Source organism: Suncus etruscus, chromosome 4 (assembly GCF_024139225.1).
Source record: "Suncus etruscus isolate mSunEtr1 chromosome 4, mSunEtr1.pri.cur, whole genome shotgun sequence".
NCBI lineage: Eukaryota > Metazoa > Chordata > Mammalia > Eulipotyphla > Soricidae > Suncus > Suncus etruscus.
In genome coordinates, this window is record NC_064851.1 from 4,007,171 (window position 1) to 4,030,751 (window position 23,581).

Below are 23,581 nucleotides of genomic sequence, written 5' to 3' on the forward strand. Positions count from 1 at the left end.
TCTGCTTGCAGATTACAGAAAAAAATTCACTAAAGAACCTTTGGGATAAATTTTGTCCAGAATTGAGTCCATTTTCCTCTCATGCTGGCCTTCTCTCTGGATACAGGTTCAAGATGGGGGTTTCTCAATGCTCAGAGGACTCAAGGATCTCTCACATAAGAACTCCAACTGGGGGCTGGAGAGATAGCATGGAGGTGGGGCATTTGTCTTGCATAAAGAAGGTCGGTGGTTTGAATCCCGGCATCTCATATGGTTCCTGAGGCTGCCAGGAGCGATTTCTGAGCACAGAGCCAGGAGGAACCCCTGAGCGATGCCGGGTGTGACCCAAAAACAAACAAAACAAACAAACAAAAAAAGAACTCCAACTGGGATGATGAGTCTTTCAACTCTCTGCACAAAGTGAAAGAGATGTTTGAGTTCTGTAAGCTAATTAATCATCCACTCTGTACAGGAGTGGGGAGAAATGTAGGTGGTGAGAATACATTAGTGGCAAAATAAGCAAAATGTGGAACTTAAATAAGTAACACGTGGAGGTTAAAGAGATATAAGGGCAAGCAATATAAGATGGGAGATATGAGGAGGAAAAGGAGTCGAAAGTTTTGATTATCTAGCTAAGAATTGTAGCACTGTGAAGGTGGGTCTTGAGACTTGTGTTAGAGTAGAAGAGAGTGTACACTGTAGTAGTCAGCTTCATTGTGTAGAAACACTATACATAGAGTTCAGTAGGACAGAGAGAGTGAGGTGGGACCATCATGTGCTTGTGTTTAAGGAAGTTGGATTACTAAAACTCAAAAACTGTGTGTAGCTGCTGCTTGAAAGGGACATCCTGGTAACTTAGAAATACCTCCAGCACACATTGCCCAAGAGAAGGCTGAAAACAGTTAAAGATTGACATCTGGACTCTAACGTTGCCTTTGAGCAGTTTAATAAATGCTACTTCTGAAATTACATCTATAAAAGACAACATGTATATTTATCTTTTCAAGGGGTAATAGGAGTTACACCTTTAAAAGAGACTGGACAGGGGCTGGAGCAATAGCGCAGTGGTAGGGCATTTGCCTTGCAAGCGGCTGACCCAGGATGGACCTCGATTCAATGGCCAGCATCCCATATGATCCCCCAAGCCAGGAGCAATTTCTGAGCGCATAGCTAGGAGAAACCCCTGAGCATCACCGGGTGTGGCCCAAAACCCACCCACCTCCCCCCAAAAAAAAGAAAAAAAAAAAAAAAGAACACTGTACAGACCTTCCTTAAGATTAAAAAAAAACTATGAATTTAGGGGCCAAGTGATAGCTCAGTGATAGGGTATTTACCTTGCCATGTGACTGACCCAGGATGGTCTTGGTTGGATCCCCAGTGTCCATACGGTGCCCCAAGCCAGGGGCAATTTCTGAATGTATAGCCAGGAGTAACCCTTAAGCATCACCAGGTGAGGACCCAAATCCAAAAACCAAAAAAATCTCCATAAATTTAAATACAAATTGATGATTAGCGTATTTGTGTCTTGAAAGTCTGGTCATTTTGGGATGGGGGACTCTTCCATATCAGTTTTATTTTTTCCTGGTCTTTTGGTAAAGAGAACAGAAATTGGTCAGTGCTTTTTTTTTTTTTTTTTTTTTTTTTTTGCATTTTATACCCATATTGCCAGCATTTGATTTTAATATAAGAGAAACTTCTTGATACTGTCATTTTCCTTTTAAACAGTGATGTCATCTTAGTATTCAAGTCTTAGTTTGAATATCGGCTCTTTGCAGCCTATAAATTGGCTCTTCTGACTTTTCACTTGATTTATGATCGCTTCTTAGGCCTTCTACAATTATCATGTCCTCGAGTTTCTTGAGATGTTAGTAAGAGGAGGAATAAGTTCGCACATGCAATCACATTTTGACAATAATAAGCAAAAGTCCCAGGATCTTATGCACAATAGCACACTTGTAACTGGAAGAACGAGATGTAAGCTGGGGCTCCTGCCCTTAGAAGAAAACGTTTTATCAAGAATAGAGGTAAGCGTTCTTTTCCCATGACAGTGCTCCCTCCTTCATTATCACTTAGAGTTTCTAAATATGACCCAGATAATTTAAATTCCTATCAAGCCTATAGAACAGTGAATAACAGAAATTAACAGTTATTAGAATAATAGAAAACAAGAACACTTTACATCTAGATGACATTGTACAATTCCTAGCATTTCTCATGCTATCTTAATTCTTATGACATCTGGGAAGTAGACTGAAGTGTTTATTATCATCCCCATTTTGCAGATTTAAAATTTTCTCACTAGCACAGGAGAAATAACACATCAGGTTGGTTACTTGCCTTACCTGTGATAAACTCAGATTTGATCTTCACCATCATCCCGAAGCCTGCTGGAATCAGGAATAATTTCTCATTTGTCATTCCTACCAATAGTTTAAAAGTACTACTTCTTTTTTCCACTTTCTTGCTAACATTGTTATTCCTAATATTTTAATGTAGGCCATTCTCAAAGGTGTGACATACATCTCATTTTAGGTTTTATCTACATTTCCATAGTAATAAGAAATTTAGCATTTTTCATATTTTTAGAATCTGTTTATCTGTATTGAGTAAATGTATGTTAGGGTATTTTATCCATATTTTGATTGGGTTGCTGTTGAATTGTTTACATATTTTTATATAAACTCCTACTATTGAATGAAATCCCAATAGTTACCCCAATATCCATGTTGCCATTTTAGTTTTTCTAGTTTTCTTAACGATGTGGAGAAAAGTTGACTTATCTAGCTAGCACTATAAATATTATGTTGTTAGAAAAATAAGGAGAGTGAACATAATTGTATTTTGATCATAGGGGAGAAGTGTTCAATTTTTTTTACCACTGAATATTATATCATCTATGTGTTTGCCATATATTGAATTTATATTGAATTATACTTTTCCTACTCCCATATTTTTGTGAGTTTTCATTTTAAATAGGTATTGACTATTGTGCAATGATTTTGAGTGGCTTGTAATATGATCATATAATTTTTTGGGGGGTCACACCCAGGGATGCTCAGGGGTTATCCCTGCCTCTGAACTCACAAGTCTCTCTTGGCAAGCTTGGGGGGAACCTATGGGATGCTGGGATTCAAACTGGGGTCCATCCTGTGTTAGTTGCATGCAAGGCAAATGCTTTACTGATGTGCTATTGCTTCGGTCCATATGATCATATAATCTTTATGTTTCTTTTTGTTTATATGGAATTTTGTAAACTGTCTCATTCTAATTTCATCTTAATAATTGTTTAAATTCAAGACATTATCTTTTTCAGGTAGTCCAATTTGTATTTACCAATAGATATCCATAGTAGTCTCTAGTGACCTTTTGTATTTCTATAATATGTTTTGAGTTTTTTTGTTTAATTTCTAATTTTTCCATTAGAATATTCTCTTTCTGACCCAAAAAAAAAAAAACAAAAAGAAAAACAAAAACAAAACAAAAGGGGGCCGGGCGGTGGCGCTAGAGGTAAGGTGCCTGCCTTGCCTGTGCTAGCCTTGGACGGACCGCGGTTCGATCCCCCGGTGTCCCATATGGTCCCCCAAGCCAGGAGCAACTTCTGAGCACATAGCCAGGAGTAACCCCTGAGCGTTACCGGGTGTGGCCCAAAACCCCCCCCCCCAAAAAAAAACACAAAAAAAACCCCAGAATCTTCTCTTTCTGTCTTAGTTTAGTTATATTTATTTTTATCCTTTCAATGACACACCTCTTGCTTTCATTTATTTACTTAAATAAAAATTAATAATAAAAATACTAATGGCTAAAAGATACATGAAAAATTGCTTCTTCATCAGGAAGATGCAAATCAAAACAACAATTAGATATCACCTCTCACCACAGAAACTGGCATACATCAAGAACAAGAAGTATCAGAGCTGGCAGAGAGAAAGGGACTCTCATTTACTATTGGTGGGAATGCAGGCTGGCCCAGCCTTGTTGGAAAACAATATGGATATTATTCAAAAAGCTAGGAACACAGCTTCCATATGACTCAGAAATGTGGCCCATGAAAGTGTATCTTAGGGACTCAAAAACACAATGTAGAAAAGGTATCTCCACTCATGTTTTTTAATCATTTGCTTTTATTTAATTTATTTCCATTCTATTTTAATGGCATTCCTGTTTATAATAGCTTTTGGTTTTATTGTTTCTCCTTTTTTTTCAATCCCTTCATATATGATGTTTGATTGCTTATTTAAAACTCTTATTTACTGGAGCACACCAGTATGATCATATCACTTTTACTGCATCCCATTAAAAACTAGTCTTTTGAAGTCTGATATCACATCAGGTAGGGCATTTGCCTTGTTACAGCTAACTTGGGTTCAATCTTCAGCATCCCATATGGTTCCCTGAACATTGCCAAGAATGACCCCTGAGGAATGAGCACTACCAGGTGTGGCCCAAAAACCAAAAAAGCAACAGAAAACCTAACAACTGGTCTTTTGTTCATTTTTATGTCTCCAGATTTTAAAAAACATTTCTCCTAATTTCTTTGATTTTGGTGTTTTATTTCCCCCCAAATTTAATTGCATGCTCTTCAGTCTCTACAGTTACATCTCATCTTTGCTTTGTGCTTTATTCCAAGGAATCACAGAATTGAAGGAGTTTCTTCATCAGACCCTTTTGTGCTGCTTTTAATTTGTTGCCTTGTGGTAAAGCTTAGGTTATCTCACACTCTAGAACTAGATCAAGATAAATGCTTGGTATTGCATTTGTCACAGAATCAGGAAAAATTTATCTTGAGATCAAGTTGTGTCCTTTCTCAACTGAAATTTCAAGGCTGTTAATCATTGTTAATTCTTCATGGTTACCAAAAGAGCAATAATATGAACAAGCATAACTGTAAGCATATTGTACCACCAGATTTTTTTTTTTTTGGTTTTTGGGCCACACCCGGTGATGCTCAGGGGTTACTCCTGGCTATGCACACAGAAATTGCTCCTGGATTGGGGGGCCATATGGAACACCGGGGGATTGATCCTCTGTCAGTCCTAGGCTAGTGCGGGTAAGGTAGATACCTTACCTCTTGCACCACCACTCTGGCTCCACCACCAGATATTTTTACAGCCAAACGGACACAAAATTATCATGATTATAGTCAAAAATTAGTTGCAAATAGAACTTTCTTGTCACTTCACACTGTCACCAGAAAAATATGTTTAAAAGGTGTTTGTGTATTACCAACTTGTATTACAAGGAAAAGCAAGTGACACTCCAGTAAGTGTTTATTTTTGAATGACTACTATGTCATTGCTTCTTTTCTCTCCCCAGCCCAAAACATCATTTGAACAATTATTCTGCGGTTCTTTAGATAAATTTGGAATTATATGTCTTGGCCTATATCGTCTTATGGACGAAGAAGATCCAAAAGATGAACCAAAAAGGTGAGTGCACTAATTTGTAAAATCTTATCCCTGTGCCCAAGTATAGAAGATCTTTTATAAATCTGAAAGAGGAATCAGAATGTAAGGTTCACAGTTTTGCAAAATGGGGGTGGTGGTGTAGATAACAATGTTAGAACAGGTAATAATATGGCTTAAATATAAATCACAATAAAATTAGGATATAGCTCTCATATATAAAAATGAAGATTCTTTTTTAACAAACATTATTCATGGCTATGCAACTTTTTTTTTTTTTTTTTTTTTTTTTGGATTTTGGGCCACACCTGGCGATGCTCAGGGGTTACTCCTGGCTGTCTGCTCAGAAATGGCTCCTAGCAGGCACAGGGGACCATATGGGACACCGGGATTCGAACCAACCACCTTCGGTCCTGGATTGGCTGCTTGCAAGGCAAATGCCGCTGTGTATCTCTCCGGGCCCGGCTATGCAACTTTTAAAAACTCAAAGTCACCATCCATTCAAGAATAATTTACTTGTTTCAGCTGAACTCACTGAGTAAATATTTATTGAGTACTTCTTTAGTCACTGTGCCTTATAAACATAAATTATGGGACTTGTGTGACTAAATTCCATCTTAAAATGTTAAATATGATAGCAGCATTTTAAATAGAGGAAGTTGATATAAAAGACAGGAGGATAAAAGATGGGTCAAGACAAAGCACAGTAATGTAGGTTCAAACAAAACTGTTACGCTGAAACTTTGACAATAAATTATAAAGAAATGCCTTTCAAGTGAAGGGAGAAATGATTATAAAGAGTAGTAATAGTTTCAGAAAACCTATTCTAATGAGATGGAAAGAAAAGTCGAATTATTTAAAAACAGTGTGAAGAAAAATATGTTTTTGTGCTGTGGAAGAAGAAAGGGAATGCCATAAAAATATACCTCCAGGGGCCAGAGAGATAGCATGGAGGTAAGGCATTTGCCCCCGAGCCTGCCAGGAGAGATTTCTGAACATAGAGCCAGAAGTAATCCCTGAGCGCTGCCGGGTGTGACCCCCCAAAAGACATACCTCCAAATGAGTGGCATATGTGAGGGGATTTTTATCTCACTTTGGTGTACAGGAAGTGCTATCTAAGAGAAGAGATAGAGTGAGTATTAATTTGAGAGTTTTTGAGAAAGAATAAAAGTTCAATTTCACAGTTGAATTTGAAAAGAGGTTTATGTGGAATCATAGAAGTGATACAACATTGTGGTATAAAGGCTAGAAGAAATGGTAAATCCTGGTAAATTTAAGATTCTTGGGTACTTAAGAGATAATATAGGAGGGTAGGGTGCTTGTTTACAAGCAGCCAACCCAAGTTTGATTCCTGCTATCCAAACGGTCTTGACAGGAGTGATCCCTGAGCATAGAGTTAGAAGTAATCCTTGAGCATTGCTGAATGTGGCCTGAAACCAAATAAGTAAAAAATACAATCTTAGAATAAGGAAAAGGAGAGAAAGATTATAGAAAGATAGGTATAGAGAAGTATTTACTAAATAATTAGTTAGGATATTTTGGGATGTCTTAAGGATAGTATAGAAATCAAGGCACTTGATTTGAATGTATCTGATACCAATTTGATCCCTTGTCTCAAATATGCTTTCCCAACAACAGCAGGAATGTCCCCTGATCATAGAGCTGAGGTTGTTTCTTGACACAACTGGGTTGTTTCTGAACACACTCTTAAAAAAAAGAGAGGTTGAATAGGATGTATAAGAAATTATGGCGACTTCTGGCCTCCCAGCTTCTTGAAGGATCTCTCCTTCCTGGGAGCCAGGAGTCTAGCAGGAGGGGGTTTGGCAGGCTCCCGCATGCCGGAGGCCTTCCTAACCAGGCCTAGTGGGGGTGTGGGACTTGGGTAACCCCAGCACCCCTCTACCACCTTGCTTCAGATCTCCAGGGCTTCCCTGGGCCACATGCCTGGGCAAGCCGGTAAGTTGGGCCCCTTGGTGGAGCTCGAAGGTACCCTAGGCTTTCCTCCATTATCCATTCAGCTCCTTAGGGAGGGTTTGGGTGGGGCCCTGAACTTCTGGCCTCCCAGCTTCTTGAAGTCACTGGTAATCTCTGTCCAGTCTATATTTTCAAAATCGCCCCGCGCGCACAAGAAACATTAATAGTACTCACGATCATTGAATTATGTTTTTATATATGCAGAATGTCCATTTTGTACTCTGCCCTTTTGCATACCCCTTCATAAGATCATATTTCTCTTTAACTTCCTTAACTCCTATCATCATTACTCCTCATTTACCCTTTCTAACTTAAGTACTGTAGAGTCCTAAGTCACAGATCAAAGTGGTGCCCTGGTGTTAACACCCACCCAAAATGGGCCCGGAGAGATAGCACAGCGGCGTTTGCCTTGCAAGCAGCCGATCCAGAACCAAAGGTGGTTGGTTGGAATCCCGGTGTCCCATATGGTCCCCTGTGCCTGCCAGGAGCTATTTCTGAGCAGCCAGCCAGGAGTAACCCCTGAGCATCGCCGGATGTGGCCCAAAAACAAAAAACTAAAAAACAAAACAAAACAAAAACACTCACCCAACTATTTTAAAAGGCATAAAAAGGACACTTATGTCTCTTCAACATTTTATGGGTGTTTTCTTTGACAGCTGTAACTTTTGCTGAATATTTTCTTATACAGTGATGATCCCCCCCCATGTTTTTTATCTTCTCTTTGTGAACTGTTCAATATGAAATTTGGTGTGAAAGAATCCCTCAGTTTAATGCTTATGTTTGAACCAAGTCATGGGTATTTTTGGAAATGTATATATCTGATAGCACCACGTGGCTTTATTTCTTGTTTGCTTAGGCACACTAAAATGAGAAAATACTATACATACCTATAAGTTCTTATCTAATAGAGATGGGAACACACAAATCTTGTAGTGCAATGAGACCTTACACTCTGAACATTGACATAAAGACCTGGTACAGGCCTCAGAAGAATGGGCATTCTCCATTCACCCCTGATCTAGAGAAGACATCTACAAAACATCCAAGGTTGTATATAACATCACCTGGAGGCATTCCTCTACCAGGGAAGACCCTACAGCTGCTCTGACATCGATCTACTCAAAAAAGACTTCCCTTAACACTAAGAAGACTTAACAAAAACAATGACCTGCTTACTGGACAGGGCTTGCTGTATTGCCCCTTAATTGTGAGGTTTGTCTATAACATCACCTGGAAGCAATCCTCTACCACGGAAGACCCTACCACTGCTCAGACATCATCCTGCTGAAGAGAGACTTCCCTTAACAATGAGAAGACTTAACAATGACCTGCTTTCAGGACAGGGCTTCCTGCATTGCCCTTTCATGGTGAGGTGAAACGAGAAGACACTCCACATCATGACTTCAATTTAGGATATGCAGATTCCAGAATCTTTAATACAGAAATATGATACCAACAACAGAGACTGTGTGAAAAGTGTGTTGGCACTAAGGACAATATCTTGGATCAGACGATAACTTGTCTGAAGCCTAGAGTTGGTCTTATGCCAGGAAACTTCAGGGGTAGGATCTCTTTGTATTTAGGCCAAGGTTATTCCTTTCCATGCCTCTCATATTTTGGTGGGCCTATGCAAACAACAATTGCCACTCTAACACCGTTTTTACTGTGCTCCTTTGACTCTAATCCTTAAAATGCACCCACTTAAAATTTGAGATTAACTTAAGCTAATATGCATGTACATGGAAATGTAAAAAATACTCTGCCTCTAATGTTTAAGGAGTTACATAAGTTTTATGGCTTTAGATTGCCTTGTGTGCTGTTAAGAAATATTATAATGTGTTACAATCTGGGGACTTGAGGGACAAAGTAATTGTACATGGATTCTGTTTTATTTATCTTAGCGTTCTTTGGCTGAAAGTTCAAAGTTAAGATATCAGCAAGGGGACTTCTGAGAATTATGTTATGGCTGATTGTCCTTCCACTGTAACTTTACCTTGTCCTCTTTCTTTGCATCTTTTGTTCTCATAATTCAAAATAAAAAAATTAAAAAAAAAGAAATTATGGCATCAAGTGTATGGCTAAGAAGGTAGCTTGTAGATAAAGAGTTCTGTGTAATAGAAAGAAAATAAATGTACTGGATGTTGGTATTGTAAACTGCAATCATCTGAGATAAAACTCAAACTCAAAAGAAACAATAGCTCACTTTTGAAAACAGTCAGGAAGTCTGGCAGATGGTATAGAGGAGTTCAAAGTAAGAGTTCTATGGCTGTAGAACATTAACACAAAGGTGGGGTGGGATTGGAATAATGGTTTGGAAGTAGTACTTGGAAACATGATGCTTTTTTCTCTATCCCTTTCTTCCGACATGTCTGAAACTCCTGTGTGGTATTTAGGAGAATGCACAGCCTATACATGAGAGAATCTCAGAGAAGGAAATTGTATTTCCTATTTTAATAGCAGTATATATTGCAATAAACTTTTTATAGAAGTTTAAGGATACTCAGTCATAAATGAAAAAGTAGAAAGTTGTTCATGAAAGGTTGTGAATTGATATGTTGAGGAAAAAAGAGGCAATTGCTTGAGATAAAAATGAAGAAATATAGAATAAAAGTCATGTAAGAATATACTGTATCAATGTTCTCACATGTTCATTGATGTAGTGATTCAACTCATATTTATCCAGAATTTTCCCAGGGCTTCATTCTGTGACTACCATTTCTCTCAGTCTTTTTGTAGAGGTTCAGGCTCAGAATGGTCTGTAAGACTTCTGTCTAGTCACTATTTTTTTTAATTATTTAAGGTTTCAATTCGAGCTTTGGCTTAATGTTACTCCTTTTCTTCATTCACCGTACAACATAATGCGTCAAAGTTGGTACATAATTGTAGGTGTGACAAATCCTGGATGGAAATACCTGGGGATTGCATGTAAGCTTTTAGTTTTGTCAATTCAATCTCTGTGCTCAGCACTGTGCTAATTGAATTCCTCAGTGTTATGCATATTAAGGGATAGAGTGACTAATAGAGTTAAAAAGGCCATTATAAATAAGTCCAAATAAGTTCTACCCTTATGTTGAGAGCAGCAATACTCAGAGAGATAGATACTTTGATTAAGAACAAGGATAATTGGATCTAATGGTCAGATATCAAAGTTAATCTCTAATTTCTAATGAAGCAGTTCTCATATTGGCTGCTACTTAAAAACAAACAAGTTGAAACTAAATAAAAGTATCTTTCTTTACCCCAGCACAATGATTTTTCTACTCTTGTCATTCTCCATACAGTCTCAGCCAAAATATTCTGAACTCATCTTTGAATTTTCTTGCAGGTTTGTGATTACCCGACCCCCCAAAGATTTTAAGCTTCTGATGTCGGATCTTGTGTTCTGCGCCATTCCTTATGGTCTTAAGGTTAATCTATCCAAGCCTATATAAAGATGTAAACCAAATATAAAAATATACAGACTTTATAAATGTCACCTATGAAGGTACAAGTGACTTGGGAACATCATAGTCACTGGAAAAAAAAAACCCAAAAATTTTCTTCTGAAACCAATATAGTAATTTCTAAGTGCCACTTGAGCACAAAATATAAATTAAAACTTTGTGGAAAAAAAAAAGCTCGTCAGTGCTTTCTGGATTCTTTGTCATTGACTATAAGACATCAAGATAAGAATGAGAAATATGGGGCTTGAGCATTAGTACAGCGAGGAAGGTATTTGCCTTGCACACAGCAAACCCTGGTTCAACTCCCATCATCCCATATGATCCTGAGAACTGTCAAGAGTGATTCCTGAGTGCAGAGCTGGAGTAAGTAATCTTAGAGCACTGCTGATTGTGGCCCAAAACCAAAGAGGAGAGAGACAGACAAAGAGAGATACAAAGATGAGAGAGAGAAAGAAGAGAGATATACATGGACACAGAGTACATAAAATAAACTTCCTAAATATAGAATCTTAACTTTCTTTACTCTCAAATAGGCAAATAGTAAGGTAGTACATAACAGTAAACATATTCCATTATTGATTGCTATTTTCACCTTCATTTTATATGTTCCTATCAGTATATAGAAAGTGAGAAAGATCACATAGAGAGATGCTGGTTTTCATTGGAATGCAATATATATATATATATATATTATATAAACTAAGTACTGAGACAAATTTCCAACATATAAGAATGAATATTAAAGTAAATGAATGCGTTCCTGCCTAGGTAAAGCAATACAGGTATTTGGAAATATATGAATACTCAAATTCTCTAACTCAAGAGTAAAGATACAATCACAATTGCATTTTTATGTTTCAAGAACTAACTTACTGTGTTTTGAACCTCATATTCAGTTAGATAATTTCATCTATGTAACCTATTTTATCTATATTTTAATAGAATTAATTTCAGTATGCACAATGAGTGGTCTTATGATGAGAATTATGAGTGAATCTACCTTATTTTCTGGGGAAAACCTCCCCTTAGCTAGTAATTTGGATTCATAACCAAATGACCCTATGCTAGGGACCACCAAGGTACTCCAGTAGCAGTCAGTAGTCACCAGAACTTCACTGAACATTATTTAGTATTCATGGGCCTATATATTGCGTGTTGAACTCAAGTGCAGAATATTCATTTCAACACTTTGAACTATCTATTTCCCTAGCCCCAGCATTTCCACTGGATATAAAAAACAAGAGTAAAGGAAGAGGAAAAATGCATAAGCCAAAGTTGTCAAAATTGTTTTATATAAGCATTGTTCTTGATATTTTTAATACTTTATGCACCGTGGCTAAAAAATTGTTCATGATTTAGTTTCAGCCAAACAATGTACACCACCCTTTTACCAGTGTATACTTCCTGACAATGTTTCCAAATCCTCTCTCTCTTTCTCTCTCTCTCTCTCTCTCTCTCTCTCTCTCTCTCTCTCTCTCTCCCCTCTCTCTCTCTCCAATTTCCCCTTTTGAAACTGTATTTTGCACAATTGATAATGGAGTACTTTGTATTTCTTGCTCCTTTATCAAAGATTGATTGTCTACCTGGGGTCAGTCTCAGAATACTCAAGTCTATTCCACTGATCTGAGGATCTGTCTTTATTCCAATATCATACTGCTTTGATGACTTTAATGACTTCTGTGCTTACTCATGGAATCATTATATGTATGTTAATACACACACAAACACACACACACATATATACTGCTATATAAAAGGTTGGTGAAAGTGATGTGATGATGCCTCCTATATTTTCCCCATGGATTGCTCTAGCTATTTATGGACATTTATTGTTCCTAATGAATTTTGGGAGTGTTTGATCTACTTTTACAAAAACATCATAGGTATTTTATAGGGATTATATTAAATCTGTACAATGCTTTGGGAAGTATTGCCAATTAATAATGTTAATCCTCCCAATTCATGAGCAGGGCATATATATTTCCATTTTATGTGTCTTCTTTTATTTCTTGGAGTAGTGTTTTGTAGGGCTTTTTAAAAATAGGTTTTCACCTCTTTAATTAAGTTGACTCCAAGGTGCTTGATTTTCTGAAGTACAATTGTGAATAGGATTGTTTTTTTAACATCTCTTTCTTTTCTTTAAATGTAAATAGAAAAGCCATGAGATTTTGCATCTATCCTTTATAGTTTTCATATATTTCTCATTTGCTCTTTAGTAAGAATGGTTTGCCATAGAAACAAGGAAATGGGTCAGGAGAAGAGCTGGGTAAATTTAAATTTCAGGTAGGCAATGGATAAATTTGCATCATATGTATATAAATGTGCTTACTCATGGAATCATTATATAAACCTGGTTTATTTGACTGAAGTACTTACAGACATTTGTCTTCAGCATGCATATAAAATAAATAAAATTTAAAGAAAACAAAATATTATGTGGAAATAAAGTTGTATTAGTTATACCTTCGGTTTGGGTGAAAATACTATGGTGGTAAATGGAATAATTATAGAGCTGGGTAGTAGGCAGCTCAAATGGCTGGAGCACATGCTTTGCATATGGGAGTTTTGGGTTCACTCCCTGAAACCTTTTAAGTATTGCTAGGAAAGTCACCCACTGCTGCCTAGAATTTTGTCAGGATAATCCTCAAGTACCATCAATTTTGGTCCAAATGAAAAACATAAGAAAGTAAGTGTGAAGAATATTGTAAGAGACCAAACATTTCTGTTGAAAGCTCACCTAAACCACCTTTACCCTATCTTTCATATGCTTTATTTTCCAAGACAGAATAAGATATGCTTTTTTTTTTTTTTTTTGGGTTTTGGGCCACACCCGGTGATGCTCAGGGGTTACTTCTGGCTGTCTGCTCAGAAATAGCTCCTGGCAGGCACGGGGGACCATATGGGACACTGGGATTCGAACCAACCACCTTTGGTCCTGGATTGGCTGCTTGCAAGGCAAACACTGCTGTACTATCTCTCCGGGCCCAAGATATGCTTTCTAATAAGGATCAATTGATCAGAAAATTTAAGACAACTGTATGTCTTTAGGACTTAAATCCAGTTGGTGTGTGTGTGTGTGTGTGTGTGTGTGTGTGTGTGTGTATGTGTGTACACTCTGTGATATTTGAGACTTACTACTGGCTCTGTGTGTAGTGATCAATTCTGTCAGGGCATAAATTTCACTATTCAGGGATTTGTGAATTGTTTACCCCCCAGTTACTACCAAAATTAATCCAAAGGGAATATAAAGCACAAAAGAATAAATCAGCCATTTCTTAATTTTATTATAGCTGTTACAACCACTAAAATGCAAAATTCCCTGAGAAATAACTTTGATTCATAATATGAGGCATAGTGGGTGAATGCTCAATTAATGGCAGAGGACGCTTCTGCTTGCGCTGCAGGGCCTGGGGACCCAAAGAGCTCAGTCATTTGGGGCAGGCCTTAGAAGGTGGTGTCAAGGGAGATAAAAGACAATAAGTCATATACAGGCTTGAATCCCTAATGCTTAGAAGAGCTCCTGATTCTACTAGGCACTCACAACATGGAAGAGAGGAAGAACATAGTTGCAGACACAAATGTCTGTTCTCTTAGCAGTAAGTTTCCACCAGCTCCCAGAACTTACTGCCCTTTTGCCTGTCACCCAACTTGACACACTGGAAAATCTCTCTCTCTCTCTCTCTCTCTCTCTCTCTCTCTCTCTCTCTCTGTGTGTGTGTGTGTGTGTGTGTGTGAGAGAGAGAGAGAGAGAGAGAGAGAGAGAGAGGAAGAGAGAGCAAACATACCAAGTCTGCTGGCTCTTTTACTCCATGTTTTATCAATTTCTATATTCCTAATCCAACTCTTGCCAGACAAATGGTAGGTAAGATCAATCCTTTGTGGCTCTAGACTCCCGATGGTAAATCTATGGCATGCGTGCCAGCAGTGGCACACAAAGCCTTGCAGCTGGCACGTGGGAAGGGGTCCACAATTAAGATATGCGACTTGGCGGGAGGTGAGTTTGGCAGTGTCTGCTTTGCAGATCACCTGGCAACAGGGACGGACTGGCCATTGGGAGGACCGGGCATTGTGTGGCAGTTTGGGCACTCGGGCTCAAAAAGGTTAGCCATCCAATACCATGCTGTTTTGATAACTATTGCTTTGTAGTTGGGGGAAAGTAATGCCTCCCATATTCCTTTTCCCTAGGAGTGCTTTAGTTATTCGAGGGTGTTTATTGTTCCAGATTAACTTCATAAGTGTTTGATCCACTTCTTTGAAGAATGCCATGGGTGTCTTTAGATTGCATTATGACTAAAGAAACTGTGATACATATACACAATGGAATATTATGCAGCCGTCAGAAGAGATGAAGTCATGAAATTTTCCTATCCATGGATGTACACGGAATCTATCATGCTGAGTGAAATAAGTCAGGGGGAGAGAGACGCAGAATAGTTTCACTCATCTATGGGTTTTAAGAAAAAATAACAGTCACTTTTGCAACAATCCTTAGAGACAATGAGAGGAGGGCTGGAACTTCCAGCTCACTTCAGGAAGCTCACCACAAAGAGTGGTGAGTGCAGTTATAAAAATAACTACTCTGAGAACTGCTATAACCATGTGAATGAATGAGGGAACTGGGAATCCTGTCTAGAGAACAGGTGGGGGTGGGGTGGTATGGAGGGAGATTTGGGACATTGGTGTTGGGAATGTTGCACTGGTGAAGGGGGTGTTCTTTACATGACTGAAACCTAATCACAATCATATTTGTAATCAAGATGTTTAAATAAAGATACTAATAATTGAAAAAAAGGTTAGCCATCACTGCTAGACAGTCACATTTTGAATAAATCAATGAATTTCCTTCACAGTGTGATGGGGCTTTTTATAGGGGTGGGGGTTAATTCTCATTTTACTACAAATAAAGAAATTGATTTGATCTATAAGTGGTTCTCAGTGGCAGCACTATTTTCTGCAGAGGGACCCCTGGAAAAGTAGTAGAGAGCTTTGTGTTTTTCCTCATACCCGAGTAGCATCACTGATGTTTGTTAATGTAACATCTCAATTACCATACAGAGGCCCCCCAATAAAGCATCCCCCCCAACACTCTTCTGAACTTTATCTTCCTCTTCCAAGAAGTAACAATGGAAAACTCATGGAAGAAAATGCTTTAAGGGCCTAAGTAGGGGTACGGCACATGCTCAGCCTGCAGCTGCCCTGGGTTCAATCCCCAGAGTCACATGGCATTCTTTGAACACCACAGGGTTTGTCTCTGTAGGTCCCCAAGCATTTCACCCAGCACCCCAGACACTATTTAAATCAATATAAGAACAGTTCAGCATTGATGAAGCCGCGAATGACAGTGGTGAATATGAAAACTACCCACAGATATGGCTTTACTGTATCTGACTTCAGGAGAAGGGAGACCCAAATTAGCATTGGACATCTCCCAGGCTCTACCCTTCACTCAGTCGATATGATAAATTGATTCACACAGACATGAGGGACTGCCTGAAACCCAAGAGACGAAGGATAACTACCGTAATGTTTTTCTAGAACTTTTCTCTGGTCCTGGCCCCCTTCTGACCTTGTATTTGTCCTCTGCTCCCCAACTCTTGTTTTACTGGTTGTCTCACTAGTCCTATGCTGTGCCCATTATTTTTTGGAGGACGTGGGCTACACCCAGCGGTGCTCAGGGATCACTTCCAGCAGTGCTCAAGAGCTCCTCCTGGCTCTGTGCTTACTCCTGGCTCTGAGGCTTACTCCTGGCAGTGCTCAGGAGTTTCTGGCTTTGAGCTCAGGGATCACTCCCAGTGGTGCTGAGAGTCACTCCTGGGGATGCTTAGGACTCTCTCCTGACGGTGATCAGGGATCATTCCCAGCAGTGCTCAGGAGCTCCTCCTGACTCTGAGCTCAGGGATCACTCTCGATGGTGCTCAGAGATTACTCCTGGCTGTGCTGCGGTTGTCAGGGCACATCTGTAAGAGCAAGGCCCGAGGTAGGCTCCTCCCTACCAGCAGGAGGCGCTGCGGCACACCCTCGGCTCTGTCTGTTTCTATCTGTCCATTCACCCACCAATCTTTCTTCCTTTTTTTTTTTTTTTTTTTTTACTCTAAAGTCCTGCTCATTCCTCTATGCACCATGTTATTATTTATTCCTAGGAAAGATTCACTGGGAGTGTTTATAAAGAAGTTTTTATTTGTTTTGGGAGAAGATAGAGAATTGGGGCAACACCCAGCAGTACTTGAGGTTTAAACCTCTTAGCTCGATATGCGCAGATCAAACCTAGCTCTCTCTCTCTCTCTCTCTCTCTCTCTCTCTCTCTCTCTCTCTCTCTCTCTCTCTCTCTCTCTCCCCCCCCCTCTCTTTCTGTTCCATATGCACTGCTGGGTACCAAATGGGGGTCTGCAGGCCAAGTGCTTAAACATCTGTACTCTCTTCAGTATTTATTTAAAATTCATTTCTTTTTATTGAAAAGAGACTGAGGAGTTTGAGGCCACATGCAGCATTGCTCAGGGGGCCCTGTTTAGGCTCTCTTCTCAGTAGTGAGCCCAGGTGGTGTTTTGGGTAAATGACGTCTCCTATCTCTTCTCTCTCTGGCTCTGGTCCCCCCCCCTTTTTTTTAATTTTTATTGTGGCCAAAGTGAATTACGAATTTTTCACAGTAATATTTAAGGCACATAGCGACAATGAATGAGGGGCATTCCCACTACCAGTGTTGTCCTCCCTCCACCCCTGTTCCCAGCATGCATCCTACATCTCCCTCCTTTATACCACCCCTTATGTTATGTAAGTAATGTTTGTACAACTGTTTCCCCCCTTGTACAGTTTGTTGTAGATTGGGTATTGATTCTGTTGTCATTGACTTTGGATTTGGTATTCAAGTTTGATCATTTTTTATTTTCATCCAATGAACATACGACTGTCTGGTCTTGGTACCCATGGGTTCGGGTGTGGGTGTGGGAAGAGTGGGGAGAGGCAATGTCTTCTGATCCCTGGGGCTCGTGGGTAGTCCAGGGGCCCTCACACCTTTGTTCTTGTGGTCGCAGTGGCCAGAAGGACAGAGTGACCCCGTGGTCTGGCTGGCCCGGTGGTGCCACCTCATTCAAGGGGGACCCATCCTGAGACCCGGCCTGCCTGTTCTCCTCATGCCCCTCCCTGACCCTTCCTCTTTGCCTCGGACCCACTTTGCTTCAGGGCGCTTCTGCAGGGATGCTGTGGCAACTGGGGAGCAAGGTGAGGGCAGGCAAGTCTAGGCCGTGACCCTGGGGGCGTGGTGGGGTGGGGACAGAGGAAACATGAGGCCCAACCTGGAACAACCAAAAACTCACTGGCCGGCTCGGTGGGGCAGTGGTGGTGGCTTGGGGGGGAACGCTGGAAATATTGGTGGGGGGGAAGTTGACATCAGTGGTGGGATAGCCCTGAAGCCTTGTATGTCTAAATCCCAACTCTGAAGAACTTTGTCAGCCATCATGATTCCAATAAAATATTAAAAATATGAAAACAAAGGATTCTGAACAGGCAATTTACAGTCATTTAGGGAGAAAACTTTAAAATAGGTTGAGCGTTAAACAGACTTTAACTTTCTTTCCTTTCTTTCTTTCTTCCTTCCTTTCTTCTTTCTCTCTTTTCTTTTTCCTTCTTCCTTCCTTTCTTTTTTTCTTTACTTCTAAGCAAGTATCAATACACCACGTAATAAGATGTAACGAGTTCTTAAATTCTACAATCTAGGAATTTTGATGAAGAGATACTACAAGCAGGCCAGACGATGCTACTAGAATTCATTGTGCTAGAAAGGGCTGATTTAAGTCTGGCTGCTGCTTTACATAGGTAACAACAAAGAACTATTTACTATTTTTTCATTGATAAAGCCCCTGACCTTCAAGAAAGCTTTAGGGAGAATAATTTAATCCCTTTCTTTCTTAAATTTTTTTTTACTATATCTAAGAAATATACTAAGACATATATTAATATGTTGCTTGAGCTAAAAGGCACAGCTGGTGGCTATTTCTTCGTCTCCTTGAACTCAGACTGAAGGATCAAGGAGGGCCTGACCTTCTTGAGCTTTTGTTTTGAGTAGATGGGATCACATGTTCACCACGTTAACACTACAATGTCTTTCAAAGATCCTGCCTCTGTGAGCATTCTTCTTACAATTTCAGGACAGTGTCCTGGACTTGACAAAGAAGAAAGTCCTCACGATTTTGCATCTCCAGAATCAGAGTCAGAAGATGGAATTCATAGAGATTCAAAAAAGGTGCTTGCTCTAAAAGAAAAGGTTCTTTGTAGGTTACCATGTGTGTTCCTTTGCGGATGTAGGATTTCTATAAGAATGTTTAGGGTGTGTTCAGACTTTTAAATCATTGACTCAGATTGGTTTCCACCTTGACCTCCTAGCAGGCCAAACCAAGCCAGGCCTGCTATTTGTCCTCCCACCGTTCACAGAATCACCAAAGAAAATTTAGATCCTCCAGGCAGTCGTCGGTGCCATGGCCAGCCAGCCGCAGGGCATCCAACAGCTGCTGCAGGCCGAGAAGTGGGCCACCGAGAAGATGTTGGAGGCCCACAAGCAAAAGAATCGGAGACTGAAGCAGTCCAAAGAAGCAGCTCAGGTAGAAATCGAACAGTACCGCCTGCAGAGGGAGAAGCACTTCAATGCCAAGGAAGCTACTGCATTGGGATCCCACGGCAGCTGCAGCACCAAAGTGGAGAAGGAGACTCAAGAGAAGATGACCATCCTGTAGACCTGTTTCCAGCAGAACAGGGAAAAGGTTCTGGATAACCTCTTGACCTTCATATGTGACATCCAACAGCAGATCCATGAAAGCTAATGCATTGATGGCTAGGGAGAGAAGAATGCCAGGCCTGTTCCGTGGCCGTCACATGCGTTCAAGGGACACGGTGCTGTAGTAGAGCTTGAGTTCTTGTATGAAAAGGCATTGAATTACTTATATGGTGGTAGGTCCCTTCATTTTTCTGAAAGAATAGCAAACCTCTTCTCTTTATATAAACTTTTAGCTTTCCAAAGATTTCATCTTTTTACCTCATTTTTCTTGGCACCTCTGGCACCTCTGGGCAGAAGCCTGGGCCCCTCTGCGCATGCGCGACGCAGGGTCCACACCAGGTGCATTGTGGGAGCGCGGTGCTTCCGGGGGGCAAGAGTGTCTCCGCCTAGCGACTTCCCGCTAGCATTTCGCAGCGCTCTCCTGGCGTCGGGAGAAGGAACTGCAGGTCTGGCCTGCTAGCTAGGAGGTCAAGGCAGGGACCAACCCGGGTCCCCTCGAGGCAGAGCAGGGGCGGGGCTTGGTGGAATAACTGTCAGGGCCCTGGCCGTTGATCTGTCAGCTAGTCTCCACATCACACAAGGCTTCTGGGATGCAGGACCTCTGAGAAGGTGAGCCAGCCGTGTCCTGATATGTAGGGAGCTAGGAATCCAAGAAACAAAGGCTGTCAAGTAGGAATACACTGAACACCATGTCAGATTAAGAACACAGGCCAACTAATAGAAAGGAATCAGTTTTGCCCCAGAATTGGGGGAAATCTCAGTGACTGCTCACCTCAGTTACACACTCAAATTGGCTTGGGAACTTAAGTAGCTGGAGATAGGAAGCAACTAGGAAAATTCTCAAGCCATCATCATCATCAACATTACAGGTGACTTAAGAGAGAAATGACAATCTAGGAAACTTTTGCAATGGCACACATAGGATACTGCCTTTCTTTTTTATTTTTTTTTTGTTTTTTTGTTTTTTGTTTTTTTTTTTTTTTTGGGTCACACCCGGCAGTGCTCAGGGGTTACTCCTGGCTGTTTGCTCAGAAATAGCTCCTGGCAGGCACGGGGGATCATATGGGACACCGGGATTCGAACCAACCACCTTTGGTCCTGGATCGGCTGCTTGCAAGGCAAACGCCGCTGTGCTATCTCTCCGGGCCCAGGATACTGCCTTTCTAAATGGTACTGATGAGGATGTTTGATGCTGGGGATGTAGTAAAAGCAGAAAGAACTTAGAGTTTAACTATAAAACAAGAAATTCAACTTACAATAAAACATAGAAGAAGTATGTCATTACTGTACTGCATACAATTGATCTTTGTTTTAAAAAGCTTGTTTTTAAGTTCACAATAACTATGTATCAACTTAAGGCTCTTTTATAATATACATATAAAACATATATAATTAAAATGCTGGATTATAAGACAAAAAATTTTAGACATAATTAGTTGCTTGCTTGAAGACCGAAAAGATGCTGATGACAAGCATAGACATGTCTAGTATGGGAGGTAGAATTAAAATAATTCCTTAATTAGATTTAAAAACCCTTATTTAAAAGTTTATTGACTGATGTAAACTGGTGAGATCAACTGATTGCAGCTATTAATAATTTCTTTGAACAAAGAAATGGCAAGACCTGCAATTATTGTTCTGGGTTTAACAGGGATAAAATAGTAACAGCACTCCTGTTTTATTTCAATATTTTATTTCTGGTTTCAATAGTTTACTAATGTTTGAGGATGCTATGTAATCATACAATAGATAAAATAACAACACACTTAAAATCAGATAAAGATATAATTGCATTTCATCATAATATTAATTTCTGTTTGTACAGAACAACAACAACGCAAGATTAAAATAATTTCAGTCAACCAACTTTCCAATTTGACCATCTGGACAAAACATGACTCTAGAACAGGGGTCCTCAAACTTTTTAAACAGGGGGCCAGTTCACTGTCTCTCAGACCATTGGAGGGTCTGACTATAGTAAAAACAAAACTTATGAACGAATTCTTATGCACACTGCATATATCTTATTTTGCAATGAAGAAACAAAACAGATACAAATACAATATGTGGCCCGCGGGCCATAGTTTGAGGACCACTGCTAGAAGCTTGATAAATTGTCCATTCCTACAGCTTACTGACCTGCACCCATTTCAGTACTGTAAATTTATTAGAAATACTCTTCTTAAAAAAAAAAGAAGGGGCCGGGCGGTGGCGCTAAAGGTAAGGTGCCTACCTTGCCTGTGCTAGCCTTGGACGGACCGAGGTTCGATCCCCCGGTGTCCCATATGGTCCCCCAAGCCAGGAGCAACTTCTGAGCACATAGCCAGGAGTAACCCCTGAGCGTTACCGGGTGTGGCCCAAAAACCAAACAAAAAAAAAGAAAAGAAAAGAAAAGAAATACTCTTCTTGGGCCTGGAGAGATAGCACAGCGGCGTTTGCCTTGCAAGCAGCCGATCCAGGACCAAAGGTGGTTGGTTCGAATCCCGGTGTCCCATATGGTCCCCCATGACTGCCAGAAGCTATTTCTGAGCAGACAGCCAGGAGTAACCTCTGAGCACCGCTGGGTGTGGCCCCAAAACCAAAATAAATACTCTTCTTTTAAATACTTTAATGGATGCAGAATGAATAGTGTTTGAAATTGTGAGTGAACATAGGAAACACTGACTGGCTACTATCTCTCATGTTGTGTTGGTGCTTTTCCCACACATCAGAAATGTTGCAATCACCAATTTTTATAAATCCTCAGATATCATTAGAAATAATAATGAATAAATATGGAATTTTCTTTTCAGTCAGCCAAACTGTGTGACAATCCTAGTGCCTCCATTATGGAAAATTGGACAGATCTATTTCCTTACAGTGAGGACCTTCCTAAAATCATTTTCATATTGCCTATGATATGTATTATTGCAGGTAAGTATAAATGATTTTATTGTCCAATTATTGGTGTTTTTATTTTATTTTGTTTCTTTTCATTAAAACACCATGATTACAATGTTGTTAATTATTGGGTTTGTCTTACAGTGTATACCACCCTTCACCTGTGAACATTTCCTGAAATCAATGTCCTCAGTATTCCTCCCACCTTTTCCTTTTTCCTGCTTCTAGGACAGGCATTTAACTCAACCCCTCCTTCCATCACTCACTTTCTCCCTCTCCCTCTCCCTCTTCCCCCTTTTAGATACCATGTATTTCAGTATGGTCAATGAAGGAATGCCCTGTTATCACTTGAATCTTCTTTCAAAGCTGAGTTATTGTACAGAGTAAGCAGTTCTAACTATTATTGTCACAGTAGACCCTTCTCTACCCGAACTGCATTACTGCAGCATCATTCTTTTATTTTAAGGTTCTTTTCCCAATTATGCTATACAGCTCATCTTCTAACTCACCCGGCTTGCCAGCAGCTGGGAAGGCTCTCCAGTGAGTATTTCACTTCTCCTCCCAAGTTCTTCAGACCTGTTATTTCTGTTTGAAATTTTCTCATATTTTCATATCCTCTTGAGTCTCAGTGGCTTGGCTGTTCATTTCCATAGTTTCTTTGAATGGTTTGAAAATTCTCCACTATCCTCTCTAAAGTTCTCAGAGAGGCTCTCTAGGTCACTGAGTCTGCAGAGCTACCGACGATCATCATCCATTACGTGGGGTGGGGTTCTGTGTTGTCTTCCCAATTGGAGCTCTGCAGTGCGAGGTGCACAACTGGGCCTGAGTCATACCTGCAACAGAGTCATATGCCATCTGGCAAGCCAACATCACTTCCCTGATGTCTTCTAGGCGGCACCTCACCCCCATCGAGCCAAATTACAGGCCTTTCCCTTGTCACTCTCTTGGCGCTAATATCCGTGTCCTGCAAGCTTGGCTCCACAGATTTGTGGAGTTTTATGTCCCACCCCACGACCCAGCCAGCGAAAGACTCACTGCCAAACTCCTGTCCTTGGGAACATCGCCTGGTAGCTACTTCCAGTAAGGCCTTTGTTGCTTAATGCTGCTCTGCCTCCATTTTTTTTTTTTCTCCAGCAATC

General features: G+C 40.1%; 2 protein-coding genes and 1 pseudogene across 2 annotated transcripts in view; all 3 read left to right on the top strand.

Annotated features, from left to right (window-relative positions):
- Positions 1-19,242, top strand: part of LOC126006916 (potassium channel subfamily U member 1-like) — a 130,114-nt gene extending 110,872 nt beyond the window's left edge. The window contains exons 30-35 of the mRNA XM_049772456.1: positions 1,806-2,003; positions 5,293-5,405; positions 10,681-10,762; positions 17,827-18,013; positions 18,940-19,062; positions 19,175-19,242. Of these exons, the coding sequence (XP_049628413.1) occupies positions 1,806-2,003; positions 5,293-5,405; positions 10,681-10,762; positions 17,827-18,013; positions 18,940-19,062; positions 19,175-19,242 (771 nt within the window). The remainder of the gene's footprint in view (positions 1-1,805; positions 2,004-5,292; positions 5,406-10,680; positions 10,763-17,826; positions 18,014-18,939; positions 19,063-19,174) is intronic.
- Position 19,243: 1 nt separating this feature from the next.
- On the top strand, positions 19,244-19,680 carry LOC126006340 (V-type proton ATPase subunit G 1-like; annotated as a pseudogene).
- Positions 19,681-23,322: 3,642 nt separating this feature from the next.
- SLC9C1 (solute carrier family 9 member C1) overlaps positions 23,323-23,581 on the top strand; it is a 92,774-nt gene continuing 92,515 nt past the window's right edge. The window contains exon 1 of the mRNA XM_049772457.1: positions 23,323-23,509. Coding sequence (XP_049628414.1) covers positions 23,323-23,509 — 187 coding nt within the window. The remainder of the gene's footprint in view (positions 23,510-23,581) is intronic.